Source organism: Myotis myotis, unplaced genomic scaffold, assembly GCF_014108235.1.
Source record: "Myotis myotis isolate mMyoMyo1 unplaced genomic scaffold, mMyoMyo1.p scaffold_m19_p_2, whole genome shotgun sequence".
Lineage (NCBI taxonomy): Eukaryota > Metazoa > Chordata > Mammalia > Chiroptera > Vespertilionidae > Myotis > Myotis myotis.
Window position 1 is genome coordinate 184,459,360 of NW_023416324.1, and position 22,367 is coordinate 184,481,726.

The 22,367-nt window shown below is 44.0% G+C and overlaps 1 protein-coding gene across 11 annotated transcripts in view; it reads right to left on the reverse strand.

Moving 5' to 3' along the window:
• FNDC3B (fibronectin type III domain containing 3B) overlaps positions 1 to 22,367 on the reverse strand; it is a 321,836-nt gene that overhangs the window by 12,584 nt on the left and 286,885 nt on the right. For 10 of the 11 annotated variants that reach the window (XM_036351879.1, XM_036351871.1, XM_036351875.1 and 7 more), the window contains 3 exons: positions 18,746 to 18,958; positions 3,615 to 3,781; positions 801 to 928 (listed from right to left, as the gene is read on the reverse strand). In XM_036351879.1, coding sequence (XP_036207772.1) covers positions 801 to 928; positions 3,615 to 3,781; positions 18,746 to 18,958 — 508 coding nt within the window. Of the gene's footprint in view, positions 1 to 800; positions 929 to 3,614; positions 3,782 to 3,801; positions 5,140 to 18,745; positions 18,959 to 22,367 lie in introns of those variants that run through there. The other variant, XM_036351881.1, reaches the window with a different exon arrangement.

The following is a 22,367-nucleotide window of genomic DNA, read 5'->3' on the forward strand; positions in this document are numbered from 1 at the left end:
AGTAATGGTATGATGTCCTGATTTCACATAAACAAACAGTCATTAAGTTCCTGGGAACATTATAGAAACCAAGAGAGTATCTGAATCTTTACTCGCTAGTGTCTTAGAATGTGTGGGTTTGGAAGAATTAGGGATCAAGAAGGGGTGGGAATTATAAAACTAAATTCTTTATCTGGCTAGATTCCAAGGACATTTTCTCTTGCGAAGGTTTATCATGTGATCTGCACAGCCTTACTACTCAGGTTATGGCCCAGCAACCCCTGCATCACGTGGGAGCTTGAACCCTCACCCCAGACCCACTGAACCAGGGTCTGCATTTTAACAGGTTCCCATGCACATTGGAGGGTGACTGAGAGCTCCTGAATCACAGGCCACAAGAGTTGGTAGGTCCTATTCCTTATTCTGCTGCTGTAACTTCTATTAAAAGCAGACGGGACATAGGCTCCAGTAGTTTGGTAAAGACTACCTGCTCTCTACACTAAAACCACTGGCACTTTAGCTTTCAATTACATAGACCTTGATGTTTGCTGCCAATATCAAATACAAACACAGAACTCTTTACAGATAAGATTATGCTTGAGAACTGACAGTTTGAGATGAACAACACCACATACAAAATAAAATTTAAGCCAGGGCTTATGAACTCTAAAGAACTAGGTAATGGGTGCGCATAGGGAGTTTCCACAATTGATTTTAAGAAAAATGGAGCTCACTGGTCACTGAATCACTCATGGCGACAGGAGAAGGCAAGGGCCAGCCTGACTCAGAGCTGCACACCTGCTGGGCACAGTGGTTCTCACCTGTTTGTACTCAGATTCTCTTCCAACCAATACCTGCAGAACGTAGTTGACAGGGTCGCCTTTCATTGGTGGTACCGTCTCCCATAAAATTTCACATGAATTTCCTTCTAACTGTGTTACTCGAGGTGCTGAAATACAAATTAACACACTCAAGATCAGAATTAAGCATCACATTAACAGTGACAATTTTAGTAATCTGAGAGAGAGAGAGAGAGAGAGAGAGAGAGAGAGAGAGAGAGAGAGAGGGAGAGAGCGCGCACTTGTGTCTGCCCCAGGGGAGTTACTTGCCCAGCCTCCTATAAAACCTGCAGGGCGCCCTTTCCACAGGGAAAATACTCCGAGACTGGCCAGCCATTGGTGAAACATTCTTTGCTCATTATCCTATTGATAACTGCTCGGCCTGAACTGAGTTTTTGTTATTTTTTTTCCAAAGTCTACCTTCTATGATTAGGTTCTGAGCTAGGTAATTTGGGGAATGCAAAAATCGGTACCATAAACCCCGCTTTCCAGGAAATTAAGGTCTAACTGAGGGAAGGGGAGAGTAAGGTATGAGACAAGTACAGAAAGAAACATACTGTAAAGCAGGTTAGAACAAGAAGTATAAATAAAATGTTAGGAAATTCCAGTGGAGAGTCCCATGCGTGAGAGTCTAAGGAAGGTTGAGGAACAAGTGACATTTGAGGTAGGTCCCGGGGAATGGGCTGCACTGAAAGCCTTTAAATTTAAATTGTCGCATATTTATAGTTTTCAGTTTATTTTTCACCTACTGGACTCACCATTCTGGTTTAAAGTTAAATTATATTAGTTTGTAGTAAGGCAAGTAAGATGTTATAGAAATTTAAAATATTTTCTCATTGTTTATGTATATCTCTACAGCTTAATTTAATATCGATTTTTGTTTTTTAACCAGAGCTTATAACTAACTGCTCTCTGTGAACCTCTTTATTCTTTAATTTCAAATTACATGAGATTAATTCCTTAGAGGCACTGTTTCTACCTATAATTCTATAAAGAATGTTTCAGAAAAATAAAGGTTTTCTTTAAAAACAAAGAAAGTTGAAATTAGTTTGCCAAAATTCTAAGCAATCTATGGAAAAACTAAATAAGGAATCTCTTCAGACTGAACAGTCCCACAGCTAAGACAACACTGTCCTGAACATACGAGGAAGAGGAAGAGGCGATCAGGTGGCGTGTGAGGAAGCTGTCCAGGAGGAAAGGTGCCCTGAAGAGCAAGTGCCACCAATCAGTTCAGTGTTCTGTTTTCCACGAAATGAATCTCCAGCAACCACTTGGAGAGGCAGTCAGTGCCTGAAATGTGCTAAGGGTAAACTGGCGAACCTTCCCCCTCCCAGCCCACCTATGCCAGTGCGTGGGGAATCTCTTACGAAAGGGCTCGAGTGACCAGCCAGGCCTTGCATGTGTGCATCCATTTACACTAGTTTCTTAGTCACAGGAAGAAGCAATTGCCAAAGAGCTCTGACGGCTGTGGTGCAGGGAAGCAGGGGGAAGTATTTACCATAAAGTACCCTGCAAGGATCTATGGGAAACCTGCACAAAATCCAAGCCAGTCCCTGACCCAGATCCTGGAACCACTCACCCTCCTGTGCTGAACTCTGTGCTCTGGTGGTAGCTGGCATTGCTTCTGCAGGTGTAAGCAGTGAGTCAAATGGCCTTGCTCCTGGGGCCACGCACATGTAGGACTTGTTTTACAGGCTATGTGTGTCCCCCAGCCACTAAATATAGCAAACCCTCACTTTTACCCATGTAAAACCAGGTTCATGAGGCAGGTTGTCTGTCCCTCAACTTCAAGGCCATTCTGCGTAGCAGCTGGATCAAGCCACCAGTGATGCCCACCACCTCAAAGATGGGTAGTAGGGGCCTTCATAAGAATCATGTTACTGGGGAGAGTGGGGCTCAGGAGTTCTCGGGGGATAGGTCGAGGCCCAAGGCTGGGTGGGAAGGGTTGAGCCAGTGCCACCCGGAAGCTCTGCCCTGCTTAGCAAGTCAGCTGTGCAGAAGTCAGAATGCTGTGGCCAGAAATGGGAGATGCGGGCTCAGCAGATCCGTGGAGGGAGCACCTGGGCCGAGTGGCTTTTGCTCACACCAACCTCAGGAAGGAGGCAGAGAGTCAACTAGTCACTCACAGGCCTCAAGGAGATGAGAGCAGACCATTGCTGCAGCTTGCCAGTGGCATCTCTCCACAGTGAGAGCGCTGGACCACGGAACAGGTACTGAAGTGCCCACATCAGTCTCAGCCTGGGCACCACGGTCCTCCAAAGATGAATGCCAACCTCTGCTCCTCCTCAGTGCCTTTGGGAAGGGAGATTCTCCAACCTCCCATGGTAAATTGTCATAAGCACTACGCCAGGATTTCCCTCTCACTTCTCACCAAAGTCTGCCGCTGGGGTCTGTCTCTTCTTTGTCCATCTATCCCCCGTGGGGATGAGACCATTAAATTTGCAATAATCAATTATACATACTTGATAAAGTCTATTGGTAGGCCATCTCCTTTAAGGTCTCTCATTTCCCCCCCAAAACCCATTTCCCTATCTTTTCTTTTAGAAAGTTATATCTTGCTGATATTGGACATACAGGGTGTCCCCCAAGAATGTATACACACTTTAACAGCTGATAGTGCAATTTTGAAATGAAATGTATTTTAATAAATACTGCCTTTATAATTTAAAGTGTGTACACATTTTTTGGAACACCCTATATTACAAGAGTATACTAAAGTCAGACTTGTACCTCCTACTCTAAGTTCTATTTCCTTCCTCTCGCAGAAGAGCATGCCAGAATACAGGGTCTACAAACCTTTGAGGGTAGGGGGGACACTCTTCGTTGTGCTGAAGGTATAGGTTTCTGAGAAGGGCCCTTCCCCAGCTTCGCTCGCTGCCTGGATTCGGAAGGAGTAGCACGTGAATTCCGTCAGTCTCTGGACCTTGTAGGTGTGGCTGGGTCCTCTGTAGATTGAAATAAACCTAGGAGGAGGAGCAGAATCCATCAGCCACATGAAGTTTTATTACTGAGAAGAAATTCATTACGATACAAACTAGTGGAGCAGATTAGACGAACTTGGTAAATGTTTTTCATAGCGCCTGAATTATAATAATCACTCAGTTGCTAGTTAAAGTTTAGGGTCTAATGTATCTTTACATAAAATAAAAACACACATTTAAGTACATATAAAGCTTAGAATGAAATCCCTTTAATTATGCTAGAGATTCTAGAAACATCATTTGTTTCTAGAATGCTTTTATTAATAAAATTTCAAGTTTTTCATAACGGTAATATCTATGTAATCTAATACTGTCAACCTACCTTCTACTAGGCAATGAAGTTAATGTTAATTGGCCACCTGAGAAATACAATGTCTGGTTTCCCTGAATTTTCCAAAACTGAGGTTTAGCTAGAAAATACTTAAACATGTACCCTCTACCTTCCCAAGAGCTCTCAAAGCCCCTTTCCCAAACTCATAAGAAGACATTTAGGATTATAACTCTTTGAGAAAATATGTAAAAGAAAGAAAATACTTTGCTCAGAATCATCCATCACAGTTAATCAAAATAACAGAAAAACAGCACAGGTAGGCTAAACACTTTAGATGGCAGCTTCTGGATCCTTCTCCCATCTGAACCAGGACACAATATGTGTACTTTTCTGCTAATTAATATTTCCATGAGACATAAGCATAGAAGGCATGAGATTAAAAAATAAGTCCTTGCCCAGCCTGCATGGCTCACTGGTTGAGCATCGACCTATGAACCAGGTCACAATTCAATTCCCGGTCAGGGCACAGACCCGGGTTGTGGGTCGATTCCCAGTACAAGGAATGCAGGAGGCAACCGACCAATGATTCTCTCTCATCATTGATGTTTCTATCTCTCTCTCCCTCTCCCTCTCCTTTTCTCTCTGAAATAAATAAAAATTTATTTTTTAAAAAATAAGACCTTACATGTCAACTCTTGTGCCCCAGGGCCTTGAAAAATTGCTATTTTCACAATGAAACTGCATTACTTAGAACTACATCATATGGTCATTTGTCTTTTTATAGCTACTAGTAACTGTAAAATTTTGGAAATAATATGACGTCCCATAAATTATCCAGGATCTTTAGGAGATTCAGGGTCTGGATCCTCTTGGTCCAGGGATACTTGGAGACACTGTCAGAGCTAATCCAACCACATAACGGCCTTGTTCCTGCACAGGCCACGTGGCTCTGCAGTCTCCAGTGCTTCCTCCGCACAGCACCTGAGGACAGTCGCTGTGTCCAGATGCTGCTGGAAGTCGGTCAGTGATAGAATCATAATTCAAAATGTGACTCTTAGGTCCATTTGGCCTAAGGGGTAAGCAAAATTCATGCATTCATTTAGCAAACATTTGAACATCTGCTGTGCACCAGGCTCTGTGCATTCAAAGCCGAGTAAGACCTAATCTCTGTCAGTCGGTTGGTCCTGGGTCTGGGCAGGGTTTTCTGAGGGAGAGCAGCAGCTTTTCCACGTGATAGGGAACAGTCCTTCTGGGTAGATGGATGGATAGAGGTAAAACAACTTTCTAAATAAAAACGGTCAGAATCAATACTTATTTTTAAATATCCATGCATTCATCAGCCTTTGCAGTTGAGTTCCTGAGCCACAGTCATTCCACCGATTACATATCCCTCTGCTCTGCTCTGTAAGGAAGCACCTTTGACTGAAGGCTGAACACGTTAATGCCAGGGAAAGCCAGAGTCCAGGCTGAATCCCACAAATACCATGGCAACCTATTCAGTGCTCTTGACGCATCACCACCTTAATGAAGATACTCTTGCTAATGCCAGAGGCAAACAGCTATTTATTAACTCAGCCTCACCTGGGCCAGAATCTCTAACCTGAGTAATTGCCCTTAATTATACCACAAATTGGAAATCATGGTTTAAGAAGTAAAAGTGTTACATCTCCATTACAAACTTACAACAAAACCTGGATTTTAAAGGAGTTGGGGGGACTACTACCCCCAGCAGTGGCTCCCTGTCCTGCCCTGCTTGAAAGTGAGCATTTCCTTTTGAAATTAAGCCCCGTGTGTCTATGCAGGCAGCAGAATGTCTCTGACTGTCCCTTTAATGCAGCCACCTGTCTGCTCCGGCGACAACAGAGCATGACCTGTTTGCTGCTCCGATGAAAGCCATCGCTGCGTTGCCTGACCTCCCTCCCCCCAGAAAAGGCATGGATGCTGGGAGGAGGAAGAGTTTTCCTACTTGCTTCTCAAAATGCATATGGAAACAGCTAACACAGATGGTGGCTAGTTAACCAGGTACAGACTCTCAGTAAGCAGGAAAGACAGTGGTGGGCATGACAGGCTCTCTCCTGAGTGCAAGGGGCAAGGAGATGGGGAGGGGAGACACTGGGGATCCTAAGAGTTTCAGTGTTACCATTCCAAGAGAGCCAAGCATCAACAGTGCCAATCCCACGTTAACTGCCCACCTAGAGAAATAGATACACCGTGTCCCCATGGGCCTGTGTCCTAATGGATGCACGAGGGCCCAAGGTCAGAGGAGCTGAGCAATGATGCCAGGTGGTTGTACCCTCTGCCTTCTGAGGACCTACTCCAATCACCTCATCCCACAGGGGACAGTTTCAGACAGACACCTTGTCTGCACACTGTTTAAGAGCTCATATTGCTCTCACTTTAGAAATTTTCTCTATCCTTTTCTCTTGAAGGAAACGAACAGCTAAGAGCAGAAAGAGGACTGAAGAATCAGATTGTGGGGTGAAAGGGATGAGAAAGACCGGGTATGGAATATGGAATATGGAAAAAATTTACCACAGTGACTTCTAATTACATATTATTTTACTGTTTTAACAAAGAATTTTATAAAATGTGCAAGTAGGTAGAGTCTAGTTCAGTTTAACAATCAGGAAATAAAATCCTTCAGAAAATCTCAGCTCTAATTTTAGTTTTCTGAAAATATCTTCATATGATAACAGACAGTTTGGCACTTTCAGTCTAATTTTAAGGTTTTTAATTTTGAAAACTTTTAATGGGTAACACTGGTTGTACGTTTTCTACACCCATCTTGGTAATGATACACTCTCTGTAAGTGTACGTTCTGTGACCAGGACTGGCAGTGCAGACCGGGACACCAGCAACTCCATCCTCTCCATGCCTCCACATTCTCCTCTGTGCAATGATAGGACCGGCCTCAGAGAGCTGTTGTGAGGGTTAAGTGGGTTAATAAAAGAAGCCTACTCAGAACACCTGACATGTAATAACCACTCACTATGTGTTGTTAGCTGTAATTATATTACAATGCTGAGAATATAGGATTTTATTCATTTATTTATTTATTTTAATCCTCACCTGAGGATATTTTTTTCCACTGACTTTTAGAGAGAGTGAAAGGGGAGAGAGAAACATCAAATGGTTGCCTCCTAAATGCGCCCGACTGGGGCCTGGGGATCACCCTGCAACCAAGGTATATGCCCTTGACTGGGAATTGAACCTGCTACCCTTCGGTCCTTGGGCCAATGCTCTAACCACTGAGCTAAACTGGACAGGTCAAGACAAGACAGGATTTTAACAGAGACTCCACTCTCCCTCTGGGAGACCATCTGCATCACTGTCTTTCCTCCTGGGTGGGAAGTGAGCTGCGTGGTGAGCAAGGCTGCCCTGCAGACCAGACCCCGGGCCTCAGGCATCAGCGGTGGGGCTCCATCCACATGCATGTTTAAGGCTGCTGGTCTTCTCGCACTAGGACCCATCACCCATCAGTGAAGTGCAGGCAGGAGCACCTCCCTCAGCAGACCGTGGTGGGAGGCAACATGACAGCTCGTGCAAAAGTCCCTGCTAAGAGTAGGCCTCGCTGATCCTAAATTTCTTTCTGTATAAGCTGACAGTCTGTTTAAAACTTCTGTTTAAAATACTACAGGCCAACCAAAACAAAAGAAAAAGCAGGCAAGACAACACAAAAAGAACACAATTCCTCTTTTGTCCCAATTCTGTCATTATCTTCCATCATTCCAAGAGGCAGGAGAAGAGAGAATCATCTTCCTTCAGAGCCAGACATTTATGCCTGTTGCACGCTGGCCTCTTTAGGAGGCTCTGTAGGTCGACATACCCTGTGGCTAGAACCACTCAGGGAGAGATTAACAATACTCATCAAATATTTGTCTTTTCAAAGATCAACTTAATTTTTCCTCCCGCCTAAATCTTTTTTCTTTTTTAAAGATCAACCTCATTTTACAATTCATTAATAGTAAGCGAGAAGTCTTTGGTGTAGAATTAAACGTGCTATACTTCCTATGACACATGATGGGAGGATCCACACTTAAAAAAATGCAATCAAGGACTGAGCTCAGTGCACGGCTTAGGCATAAGGAGGACAGCAGCATAGGAGCTTTCATATAACAAAAGTAACAGTGAACACTCCATTTTTACTCTGGTCACCAAGTTAGATTAAATTATTTTGGGGAGACCCCCCCACACTCTATTTAGAGTGCATGGGGTCAGTGCTTGGACCCCACACATGCTCATGCACCATATGTCCTGGAACATGAGGCACAGGAGAGGGTGACAGGAGTCTGGTTGGCATGAAGGCCTGAACCATACTACCTAGGCATGCACTGCCCAAGTCTGGAGAAGGAAGAAGATCCCAGAATGGAGAGAAATCAACTGGGAATAGGGGAGACACAGAAACAGCAGGGTGACTAACCCACAAAAGATGGTTAAAAGAACTCTCTCTGAGACCTCAAACCCTTGATTTCTGAAGGTGGATGTGGCCCAGGGAACAAGGGACACCTTGTGTGGGGAAAGGCCTGCTTCTCCTGGCCACTCCCTGGCCTATGCTGTCTGCACCATCCTTCCCTTCTCCCTCCCCGCCCCTCCTCCAACACTGTTGGTGGGAAGTGGTGGAGTGCAGGGGCTTGGACCTAGGAAGACTGGATGCAAATCTCAGCTCTGCCCCTTAGCGCCCAATCACTCGCCCCTGTAAGCATCAGTTTCTTCCATCTGCAAAACAGGGACAGTCTCCATCTCCTGGGCTGTTTTAAGAGTCAAATCTGGGAATGTGGGTAAAAAGCCCAAAACATAGTAAGAGTTCAATACATGGTATCCACTGGCTCTGCCCCACCGACCACCTCTCGGGGATCCAGACAGGCCAGTGTGCCCCGAGAACGGCTGTGCTCTCACCCCCTGCCATCCAGGCCTCTCTCCAGGTTACTGGGACCATTGCCAGCTCAATCCCAGCAGGAACAGGTCCATCTGAACTTGAGATGTTCTGCTACATCTGTATGGCCTGTGCTAGACAGACACATAGCTCTCCCCAAAATAACTTAATCTAACTTGGTGACCAGAGTAAAAATGAAATGTTCACTGTTAATTTTGTTGTATGAATGCTCCTGTGCTACAAACACAACTCAAGAATGTGTGTGTAGCAGGTGACATGGTTCCAGGACCACATTACATGCACCAAAGTCACTAATTTTAGGTATCAGTTCAGGTTGAGGCATATGTAGCTCAGGGGCCCCAATGGTATCACAGCTCCTTAAAGGTCGTCCTGAACCCACACTGGCAGCTCCTGAGGGGTCTTCTACCTCATCCTCAGTCCCTGCTGCCCATAGCCATGTCCCTTTGGAGGCACTAGCCCAGGGGTGGGCAAACTTTTTGACTCGAGGGCCACAATGGGTTCTTAAACTGGACCGGAGGGCCGGAACAAAAGCATGGATGGAGTGTTTGTGTGAACTAATGTAAATTCCAAGTAAACATCATTACATAAAGGGTACGGTCTTTTTTTTCAATAGTTTTATTCATTTCAAACGGGCCGGATCCGGCCCGTGGGCCGTAGTTTGCCCACGGCTGCACTAGCCCCATGAGCCAGGGCTCCTGTGAGGACCAGGTAAGAAGGGGATAGGTGTGGGAACACCTGTGGGGCTCCACTGCAGTGCTGCCCTATTGGGGCGGAGCCTGCAGGTAGAGTGGGTAATACAATCTTTCAGGCAGCAGACTTGATCATGGGCTCTACAACCGTTAAGGTGTTTCGGTCTCTGTAAACTGGTCTGACAATAGTGCTGACCCCTCAGGGGGTTGTTGTGAGAATCAAATGGGATAGTGCAGGGAGAGCCCATCACAAAATGCCCAGAACTTGTTATTAATAACGAAGCACCAAGGCTCTGAGTGATTTACCTCAATGTTGCAGAAGCCTGAAGGCTGGCACCAGAATGCTTCTCTCTTACATTCCCACAGGCTTTCCTGAGTTAGGAGAAAAAGCTGTGCAAGAGAATACCATCCACTTTGTCTAGCAAACCCAGGCCAAGGAGGCCAAGAACTGCTGCAGAAAACAGATGGTGATGGGAGCAGGGGGTCCTACATAAGTGCTGCCTATTAATGGGAATGTGGGCCTTTTTACTTAGGGAAAGGGAAAATGGAGAGAAATGCTCTCTTGTACAAAAAATATTTACTTGGGAGGAAAGACATAAACAAGGCAGAAGGTTGGCTGGGTCACTGAAAGTCCAATCTAAATCAATTCTTTCATGGCTCTGCCTCCGATTTGCTTCAGAGTGACTGAATGTCTTCTTGAAAGTAAACACTTGGAGAGTAACAAGCACACTTGGGTTTTAATGCTGGCAATTTATCAGTGATTAAAAACATGCTCTATGTATCTGTGAATACAAAATGATTCTGCGCATTCTGCGGGCCTGTCAGAGCACTCTGCGAGGGGAGGAGCGGGGAGGGGGGAACAAAGACCTTGGCCACAATGCAGAGTCTGTTACCTTCACTGTGAACTTGAACAAGCTGATAACTCCCAAGGCTGAGTTTCCAGACACTTGGGATAATAATGTCTTGTTCACCAGGCAGTAATTTTTATGAGATCCAAATCAAAGGACCAAGTAAATTCTATGATCCATATTAAATGCACACTAGGAAGGCACAATAAGAGATTTTTGACATTTTCAAGAAATTCTAGGGGGTGGCTATACTTTTAACCTCAGTATTTTAAGCTTTAACACTCTGAAAGATGACTTTTTGCACTAAAGTGCAACTGAAGGAAGAAACCCAGACATGTTACGTCTTTGAACTTTTCTTTATCTCTATATATAAAAGGCTAAGCGACAGGCCAACTGGCTGACAGGTATGACACTCACTGACCACCAGGGGGCAGATGCTCAATGCAGGAGCTGCTGAGGGACAGCAACTTTGCGGAGTGCCCTTGCACTCCGCGACCCCTCAGGGAATGATGGACTGCTGGTTTCAGCTCGATCCCCACAGGCCAGGCTGAGGGACTCCACCTGCCGGAGAGACCCCTGCTCACTCCGCAGACGCCCTTCGAGCCCCAGCACCAGCCGCCCCAGGTGCAGCCAGCCAGGAAGGGACTGCGGAAGGTTGGCTCCAGGGCATGTCCGGCCTGTCTGGCTCAGTCCTGCCCCGCTGGCCACTTTCTTTCTTTTTTAAAAAAATATATTTTATTGATTTTTTACAGAGAGGAAGGGTGAGGGATAGAGAGTTAGAAACATCGATGAGAGAGAAACACATCCCCTACTGGGGATGTGCCTGCAACCAAGGTACATGCCCTTGACTGGAATCAAATCTGGGACCCTTCAGTCCACAGGCTGACGCTCTATCCACTGAGCCAAACCGGTTAGAGCTGGCCACTTTCTAATTAATTTCCTTTCAATGTGCAGGAATCCATGTGCAGGCCTCTAATGCGCAGGCCTCTAATGTTAAATAATTTTAGAGGAAAATGATATATGAAGAATTTAATTTTAAAATGTGCTTCCTTAAGAACAGTGTTTCAAAAGATATATCCAAGAATGCTCTTGGATAGCTTAACAGGGGTGGGGAACCTTTTTTCTGCCAAGGGTCATTTGGATATTTATACCATCATTCACAGGGCATATAAAATTATCAACTGAAAAAATTAGCCTGCTATATTTGGTCAAACATTTAATGAACTCACACCTAATGCCTTGGCAGGGCCAGACCAAATGATTTCATGGGTCTCATATGGCCCACAGGCCAGACGTTCCCTACTGCAGGCTTATAACTTCAATTTGCAGGAGAACATAAGAGATAATGCTAAGATTTTTGTGTTCACTCCCTTGTTGCTATCTTGTAGTGTCTAGACCATTATAGGCTAACAGCAGCCCATTAATATCAACTCATCAAAATGATTCAATCTGCTGACCTAAAATGGCCTGCAATTTATTAAGGGCTACAAAAGGCATGTTTCAAAACATGTTTCACACTAATACACATCAATAGATGTTAGTAAGCTCTGTACAGCTATATTCCTTAACAGTGACACGTTACTGCCTTTATTTTTTCTCTGTTTCCCTGGGTTTTATGGTGTGTGTGTGTGTGTGTGTGTGTGTGTGTGTGTGTGTGTGTGTGAATATCCTACATTATTGAAGTGACGTTTGGGAATAGAGGATGTTCAAAAACAGGAATGGATAGCATGTGCCCTCACTCCACCAAGAACACTGAGTCCTGTCATGTCTATGCAGAAGCAACTGAAGCAGATGGCATTGTGTGGGGACACCTGAGGCAGGGCAGGTGTGTTCCTTGCACTGGTTTGCATGTTAATGAGCGTCCCCATATGCAGGCTGAGCATGAAAAGTGCCAAGAGCCATTTCTAAAACCCCAGTGAGGAAAGGAGTGAAATGCCTGCCCTGTCCCCAGCTGCATTCGGACCTCCGATTTGTGATGGATCAGGCTGCAGTACTTTATGGTTAGGGTTCTTTTCTAAGAAATAGAATGTCACCATAGCTACTGATAAAACTCTTTACGTAGAATAAAGAATAAAAAATTCCTATTTTCAATTTTTTGTTCAAACTGGATTTCGTTGTTGATATATTAAAGAAATTTATTTATATTCAAAGGAAGGCTGGCTAGAGTCTCCGGAGGCCACCTGAGGACCTTGAGACCTACCATTCTTCTGCTTTGCTTTCAAGTACAGACAGGGAGTCTCCTCTTCAAGCTCTTCCCAGGATTCCAGATTTCTGTTTGCCCACCTCTATTTTAGTGGCCTTGACTCAGTCTGATCTGATTTTTGAGGAAAAACGGTGAGGAAACTGCTACCCAATTCTGTTTGGTTATTCATTTTTAAATAGACAGGAATTCTATGTTCACATAGAAGTACTGGAATCTGAATTCTACTTTTGGCTTAATTAAGATATCAAATAGTTCATTTACCACCCCTCACCTCGGCCTGTGCCTGGACATGTTATCCTGAGGCTGACTAAGCTGGCAGTAGCCTTTATTTTGTAGGCTGAATTTTTATGCCCCCTTTCTAAGAAATAGAAATGCTTTTCCCCCATTAATCAGGGATTGGAGGCAAGCATCATTAGCTCTATTTTGTAGAGACAGACACTAAGACAAAAAAGAAGTTCAGGGACATGCCTCTAGGCATCTAGAAACTCAGTGGCAGGTCTGGGATTACAGCAGAGACTTACCATCCTGGCTGGGAACTCAACTGCTTTCTGGTAATGAAGGTGAGGTAAAAATGCCACGCTCCTAACCAGGGTGATCATGCCCACCAGGGACTATTCCAGGGAAAGAAACAAGGGCAACTAATCCCGAGGCTGTCTTGTGGGCCCTGAGCTAGTTGCCTGACGTGTATTTCTTTTTTTTTTTAAATTTTGTTTTATTGCTTAAAGTATTACAATGAGTATTACATATGTCTCCTTTTCCCCCCCACCTTGACCTTTCCCCAGCCTCCCCTACCCCCCCAGTGTCTTGTGTCCATTGGTTATGCTTATATGCATGCATACAAGACCCTCGGTTGATCTCTTACCCCCATCCCCCAACCCCTCCTCCCCTCCCCCCCCCCCCCCCCCCCTCGCCCCCCGGCCTTCCCGCTGTAGTTTGACAGTCTGTTCGATGCTGCTCTGCCTCTGTGTCTATGTCATTTAATTCAGCAACCTGCTCTGAGAAATATAAGCAGGGCTTGTTCTGTAATAGGCATGCTTAAGCAAGTTCCTTCCTCCCACAGTGGTCATGCAACCTGCCCACTTTTATTAGTTGCCTGGTGTGTATTTCTCAGGGTTACTTTATACAGATTGCCGTCTGTCCCTCTCCAACAGAGAGCTGCGGTCATACTACTCACATTACAAAGCCCCTCTGATTCTGCTGCTGAAGGGAAAGTGTCAGGAGCTCAAGGGCTGAGTTAAACGGAGCAAGTGGTAATTATCCACTCAATTAGAGCCCTCTGCCTAGCCCCATTCTGCTGGAGCCTTATTTTAAAATACACTAGCTGTTTGACTAAAGCTGAACAACAGATGAACCATAAATGCATTCCTAGAACTTAACTTCCCCTTGCCGCAGTGCTGTGTACAATTACCAGGAACATGGACTCAGGAGGGTCAGGACAAGAATCAGCATCAAGTCAAATTCTGTGAGGCCAGCATAACATTTCATTTCAGTAACACAGACAAATGCATCTTTAAAACCATCAGTACAGTGTTACAACCTTAAAATGCACGAGCTGACCTTGTTATTCTAATCCCTGTATTAGGTTAGCACAGAATTATGAAAATGTTTACTTTGGGTTTTATTTTTCTCGCATACACAGGAATCAAAGACATTCCGACCTTCTGTGCTCGATCTGTTAAGAATAATGCACTTAATCACTCTATAAACAAATTAAATATAATTTTATTTTTCTGTTGGGAGTTAAATTCTCTTGTGTTGTCTGTTTATTATTTCACATTAATTTATATTCTCAAAAGATTAACTCCTTAAAGATAGCCCACATACCTCAGAAGACCTAGCACATTGTAGTAATTCAAGAAAAAAATGTATGATTGTGTGATGATCATCTAACTCCTGGGGCTAAACTTAGTCCTGTACAAATAAATCACAGCTTTGAGGCTGCCACATAAATGTGTAGCCAGTGACCTTAGACTGGAAACCTGTAGGTCAAAAGCCTCATTACATGGGAAACAAATGTCCTTTTCAAGGGGGAAGCACACTCAATATAGCAACTCCCGGGGATCTGGATGGATTCTCAGTTGATTTAGTTTGAGGCAGGGATTTGGAAAAGATGCCCTTTTGGGTTCCTTACTATTGACATGAAATAGCCTCACTTTTAAATAGAGAAATACATCAAGTAGCAGAATAGAGAGACATCATTTACTTGAGAAAGACCCAGGGACCATTTTGGTGCTTTGGAGTCTATACCCTTGGTTTCTATCCAGTCCTGAGTGCTTATCTTTCGTCCCCATCCTTCCTAAGGCTTTCTTGCATGAGATCATAAGATTTGGACCCTTTTAAGACTCAAGTAATCTGTTACCTTCTCTAAAAAGCCTCCTCTGTTCATTTAATTTTAAGGGTATAATAGATGCTATTCTCTTTCCTCCCCCAGTGCTGTGCATATTGTCAGTCTTTAAGCTTTCTACATCGTGAGTCGCCTGAATGTGTCTGTCCCTTCTTCCTATGCCCCACCAGGCGAGCTCCTTAAGGGCAGAGCTCTACCTTGGTCACCCTTGTCTAGCCAATTTGCAAGTACAGTTTCTTTGTGTGTATAAAACTCCTAATAATTATAAGTTGAAATCAAGTCAATCTATCAAAAACAATACATTTTTTCACCTAGACAGTGGAAGACTTTGGTAGCTATCCTATCATCATGAAAAAACTTTCACTTTTTATTCAAGAACCAAATAATGTAGACAAAAACCTCAATGCCTGGCACTTTGTAGATTCTCAATAGAAAGTCTGAAAATAAATTTTTGGCCCAACATTATATTTAGAACTCTCTGGGTCATTTCAGATGTTCTGATTGACAGGTACATAAATGAATGTAATAAATCACCATATCAGAGATGCAGAACCCTAGGCATTTTGGACTCTTAAGGAAAGTTGGTATTTTTCTTATTATTTTCTTACTTGTCTAAAGCAGAAGCTAAAATATTAAGAAAAAAGAGGTAACATGCCATTTAAAAAATATATTTTTATTGATTTCAGAGAGGAAAGGAGAGGGAGAGAGAGACACAGAAACATCAGTGATGAGAGAGAATCATTGATTGGCTGCCTTCCACACGCTCCCCCCCTTCCCCACTGGGGAGTAAGCCCACAACCCGGCATGCACCCCAACCCACATCGAACCTCAACCTCCTGGTTCACAGGTTGATGCTCAACCACTGACCCACACAGGCTGGGCAGGTAACACGCCATTTTTAACAAGAGATATTTTTTGGGGGTAAAGAATTTAGCTCACAAATGATCTACAACATAGTTGTTTTAAGATAAAAATGGTGGAAGAACCTCAGAGTTCATCTTCTAGTTTAACCTCTATTTTATGGATGAGGGAAAAGTTAAGACCAATAGTTTAGTCGCCAAAATCAGCTCACCTCTTTAATCTGACAAATACCAAGCATGGAGTTATTAATTTTTATTGTGCTTCTGTTGCAAAATATGTCGTAAGACTAAGATTACTTGCATAGCTGCTAGGATAACTATACAACTTGGGTATAGCAGCTCTACTTTCAAATGCCCAGTGACTGGTGAGTAGTCAATTAAAATGACAAGTCAATCTCTGGTTCTCACCTTTGTCATAAGCAGGACATATATTTTTGCTACATCCATAAACAGACTTATTAGTGGTTATTGAAATCAATACATATGCTAAAGATGTGTACACTTGCTCCAAAACCTATAACTAGAAACCACTCTAGCAACAAGTTCAATGAAAAAGGCAACTGCCACTGTGGAAGAAGACATTGTTCATGTCAACTGAGCAGGCCAGGGGCAAGTCCTAAAGAACCCGCAGAGAACTAGCACTGACAAAACTGTGCTAATAAGCTGTATCCAACTCAAATGGTTTCTCCCTGATCCTCATGAGTCAAGGTCCAAAGTTAAAGACTTGGACTCAAGGTATCATTCACTGCAAGAGTTCAGTTTCAAGACACTACGGAAGGTCATCTTTAAACTCAAATTAGGCCAAGTTTCATTCTATTAAATCCCAGGAATATTACTCCACAAACAGAATGAGAATTTATTATGCTCTATATTCCCATCACTTTAATAACTTTCTGAGAGCACTGACAAATCTAATTTTAAAAAAGATAAATCTGGATTTTAGCTCATAAAATTAAGAAAAATACTGTTCCTAATGGTAAGTTTTCTTAAATTGCCATTTAAATTTAGGCAAGTCATTTATTTGATTAAAAGGCCAGTCTTGAGTGCTTTTTTTTGGGGGGGGGGGGGGGAAGAGCGTATATTGATTACTAGATTCTGCACTATTTTCTGTCTGGCATGTTTAAATGTCTCACGACAACATGCTCATTTGGACCAGTGCTCACAGAGCTTTTGTTCTGAGCATCTGCACAGGTCTCTGCATGAGGCACCACAGGTGGCTGCCTGCACAGAACAGGACTGCAGCCGGACAGAGGTGGCTGACGTGGTGCAGAGCCGTCACTCTAGTACAACTAAAGGCATTCTCTATGGCAGGTTCTCCCTACCACCAATGGAAGCCAAAAGCCCAGGAAAAAACATAAAGGCTCATTTATAAATTCTCTCAACCGCTAGCTTTACATATTATCATGCTTTCTGTTAGTCCAGAATTCCTATTCTTTCCAGTCTTCTCTAGTGTGAAGAGTCCCCTGCCAGTAAAATAACGAGGCTGGGAAAACGCATCCACAGGCACATAGCCCAGTGAGATGAATGATCTGGTCTTTGAGTGAGTATGCCTTAATCTCTAATGAGCCTATCAAAAGAAGCCCCACGTCTCTGGGCTCGCTTTACCAGGACTAGTTTCCAGTAGGACCATCATTTCTTGTTCTTCTGTATTCAAACTACTGGGTTTGACAGGTCTTCAGAGTCAAGTTCAAATGTCACTGTTTGAAAAGCCACTCCTGATCTTTGTAACTAGATGGTCTCTGCTTCCTTCAAACTCGCAGAGCACTTTTCTCCTACATCTGCCTCCTCCATACCCCAGAACTCTTTTATTCCAATGACAAATTGGGAAAAAAAAATGTGGGTTGATATAATGCTTCTGGAGGCAGGGCCTCGATTTTTCCTTGACCCACTGAAGACCCACTTCAAACAGCGCCATCACACCAAAGAATCCCACTGCACTGAAAGGAATCAACGCTCTTGAGTAGAATGGAGGGGGCGGCTGGACAAGGGCTCTGTGCTCTCTAAAGCCAGCTCTCCATATGAAGGAACGGGACACTAATACATGTAGGGGAAATGACAGAAATACCCCACCCTGACACTTGGTTCTGTGCGTCAGCAGGTGTGCCACAGGGAAGCAGCAACATGTGTCTGGCCCACCTCTTCACCTGATTTCTTTGATTTGGACTTTTGGTAATAGAACATTCTGTCATTAACGTTTGTTCTGCATCTGAATTATTCTTAAATACAGGTCAGCCGCCCATCTTATGATCGGCCATTTTCAGAGGAAATGAAGTCAGGTTAAATAAATACTACGTGAAGGGCTGGATGTGATTTCTGTGGCCAAGAGTGTTTCCTGGGCTTGGAGTCTTATGAAGAATCTCCTATTTGCTCCGGTTAATTCGATATTGCATTGCCCACAGTTAGAGTGTAATCCCCATCTGTAAATCACCGCAGCTATTTCAGATTGGTAAACATGTTTGTCCTGATGGTTACTGAATATTTAAAGAGGTAACATCTCTTTCTGGGTCTTATTTCCCTCTGCACTTGTGACTAATTTAATGCTATTACATAGTGTAGACATGAATTCGACAATTTTCTCTCCATCATCTGACATTGTGAAAGAAGAAACAAACACATATATTATCACATGTAGGGAAATCAGGATCTTTAGAATGTTGGTTTAGAAATTCCAAGTGAGGACTAGAAGGTATAACTTTGAGTAAAAAAATGCAGGACTAAAGACATAGGAAATCTTTCCACAAAGACGAAGACTGTTTTTGGAGCACAGATAAACAAGAGGGCTTCATCCCAAAGCCAGAGCTATAGCCGTTCCTGCGCCGCCGCCCGCCCTGCCCTACCTCTTGTTCCGGTCCTCCAGCTGCAGGGTGTACACCGTGTCCTCAGCAGCGTGCGTCTTGGCATTGCTGTCTCCCCACTTCAGCTTCAGGCTCTGAGGCCCGGCCGCTGCACACTCGAGCCTAGGAGGCAAGGGTGGTAATGGCCGAGTTTTTGCTTTAATGAACTGACTAAAGGGTCCAGCTCCAATTTCATTTATGGCCTGAATCCTGATCCTGGAAAAATAAAGAAAGAAAAGTATTACAGGTTTATGAAACAGGAATTCCTCATATGAAATAAACATTCTGTGGAGTATTTATTACTCGCCTCTAGAGCAATACCATGGAATTAGAAAAACAAATTAAAGTAATTCAGGACAAATAGAAAACTGGGCAGGTAGGGGGACAGATTATACTCTCAGTCCAAAAAAATAGCAAAAAAATTAAAAAAATGAAGCACATCAGCAAGATAACCCTTAGTTCCTTAATTTAAAAGAAAGGAAAAGGCTGTTGACTGAGGTAAGACATCCTAAAGACATGCTTTTGTAGTTTGCTCAGCCATCCTTTAGCTGCTTCCCAGTTTTGGAAGTAAGTGGGCTATCTATATCTATTAAGAGGTAATATGCTAATTGGTCCTAACGGTGTTCCAGTCACTACCATTCAACAGGCTGCAGGCACAGGAGCTGGTGGGCGGGGATGGGGGCGGGGACTTGAGGCTGCTGCTGGGGGCGGCTCCACCAGAGGAGGCATGTGCAGGTCTGCTGTGCCACCTGGCCCCGAGGGGGTGGGGGGCATCAGGATGGGGGCGGGGCCTCAGTGGAGAGCTCTCAGCACTCCTGTGCTGGGGTCTGAAGGCACAGAGAGGAAGGGAGAGCAGATGTGCAGTTAGGGGGTTTAGGCCAGGAGGGGAGAGCAGATAGGCAGTTAGGGGGATCAGGCCAGGAGGGGAGAGCAGTTAGGCAGTTAGGGGGATCAGGCCAGGAGGGGAGAACAGTTAGGCAGTTAGGGGGATCAGGCCAGGAGGGGAGAGCAGTTAGGCAGTTAGGGGGATCAGGCCAGGAGGGGAGAGCAGATAGGCAGTTAGGGGGATCAGGCCAGGAGGGGAGAACAGTTAGGCAGTTAGGGGGATCAGGCCAGGAGGAGAGAACAGTTAGGTCCATCAGGCAGGCAGGAGAGCAGTTAGGGGCATCAGGCAGACAGGGAGGTGAGTGCTTAGAAGCCAGTGGTTCTGGATTGCGAGAGGGATCCCCAATTGGAGAGGGTGCAGGCCAGGCTGAGGGGACCCCTCCGCCCCCCCATGCACGAATTTCGTGCACCAGGCCTCTAGTAAAGAATAAATGGAAGAGAGAACAAACGAGTCTCCTTCAGTTCAAAAAACAAAGGAAAACAGCTCTTCCACAGGGCATTTCCTCTCCCTTTTCTAGCTCAGCCAGCATCTCTGCTAGTCCTTCCCCAGAGCCAAGCGCTGACAGTGCTGGTTACAGGGTGAGGTACAGATGTGCAAAAATCTCCACTGGACATTTACCCTGGGCTGTGTTATGGGTAATAAAGATGTTAGCACTGCCCTCATGGTCTAGGATTGACAACCAATAGAGTTACAGTGCATATGCAAATTAATATCCTATTATTTCTATTGTTCTTGTTCCTTTATTTCCTTCCTAGGTGACTGAAACGGTTCTGCGAGGTCATCATACAACACATTGACAGCACTGCTCCATCCTCATCCTCGACCCCTCTTTCTGCAGTGACAGAATGTTCTTGAAGCTTGTTTCCTCCTGACATTTGGAGGCATTCTCCTCTACTCAGACCAAAGGGCTCATGCACAGCCCCTCCCTCCCTCTGCTCTCCTTCCCTTCTCCTGTACAATATGGGCATTTCTCTTGGTAGCCTCAGACATCTCCACAGCTTCACCCACTTCAAGACTACTCCAGGTCTGCATCTCCTCCTTCTCCTCATGCCCGTGACAGGGCCTACAGTGGAACCTCCACCAGAACGCCTGCTAGCTAGGTACTGGGCAGTGTGGTGTCACATTGAAACTTGAGTTGAATTTGAAAGTGTTTGAAAGCACGTGATAATAAAAAATATAGTCAAAGAGTTAAATTCTTAGGAAACAGATTAGTTTAAAATATTCCTATAATTTAGGTTTATGCACTTCTCATTTACAATTATTGCTTATATATATTATATATATTAAATATATATAATGATAATAGGAAAAATCACTTAAGTATTACTATAGCTAAATGAAGCCTGTGACCTCAAAAGGGCATTAATTCTTCAAATGTAAAGATTACATAATTTAGCAAGTCATTATAATAATACTAGAAGCCTGGTGCACGAGATTTGTGCCGTTGGTGGTGGTGGTGGTGGGGGGGGAGGAGCGGTAAGTCCCTCAGCCCAGCCTACTTCCTCCTGCAGTCCGGGAGCCCTCAAGGGATGTCCAACTGATGGCTTAGGCTCGCTCACTGATGCAGTCAGACATCCTTAGCATGGGAAACAGTTTTCCATGTAGCTGATGCACTAAACGTTAATTAGGTCTAATGATAAACTCACACCCCAAACTGAAGAGGAACCGAAGAACCAATACAATGAAATGAGGCCAGGTCTTCTTACATGCTGGTGAACACATGAAACTGAGCCCAGAAGGCTGAGAGAACAGAACAAAGACTAAGGTGACTATTCATTTTGGTTTTTTTTGGGAAAAAATGCAGTAAGTAAAAATAATCTCCTAATTCCAGTGAGAGCTCACTTGGGACTAACAAGAAAACAAATACCTGAGGAACAAGTCCAAGAATTCAAAACTGACTTTCAAAGATTATTAAAGTCTATCCAAACCCAAATTTGAGACGTTTTCTCTTAGCTGAAGTAACACGTTAATTCTGAAACTCAGATAGGCTCCACAGGGCTTTTTCTTTTTTTTTTTTTTTTAAAAAAACATGTACTGCATATCAGTTTTTGAAATCTTAAGCTCCACAAATTAAGTATAAGAGAAATGGAATTTTGCTTTCCAATTTAGGAAGGTGATGTAATGCTGAGAAACTCTATCTTGGCTAGACTGATGTGAAAAATCTGTTCAAATGCCAGGAGCCTGCAATATCCATCAATACACTGATAATACTGATTAAATAAATCAAATTAAGAACACTGTTATCCTGGCCGGTGTGGCTCAGCTGGGTGTCATCCAGTGCACCAATAAGTTGCCAGTTTGATTCCCAGTCAGGGCACATACCTGGGTTGTGGGCTCAATCCCTTGTTGGGGGTGTGCAGGAGGCAGCTGATCAATGTTTTGCTCTCACATCAATGTTTCTCTCTCCTTCTCTAAAAATCAATTTAAAAATCTTAAAAAAGAATATTTTTTATAAAAAATCTATTAAAATATCTACTGTGTAACTGCTTCCGGTCATAGGCTTCCATTATGCACTTTACACACACACATACACACACAAATTTCTGTCACCACCTGTATTAAAAGAAGAATGACTTTCAGAACAAACCTTCCACTTGGGGAAGATGACTCCTCAGCCACCATCAGCCATCCTGGTACTCAGGCTGTCTGGAGTATAGAGATGGGGGCAGGGAGGACAGCCCCCCTTCTCCCATGAAGAATTGGGGTAGGAGAGATCTAAGAAGCGAAACTAGAGCTTTT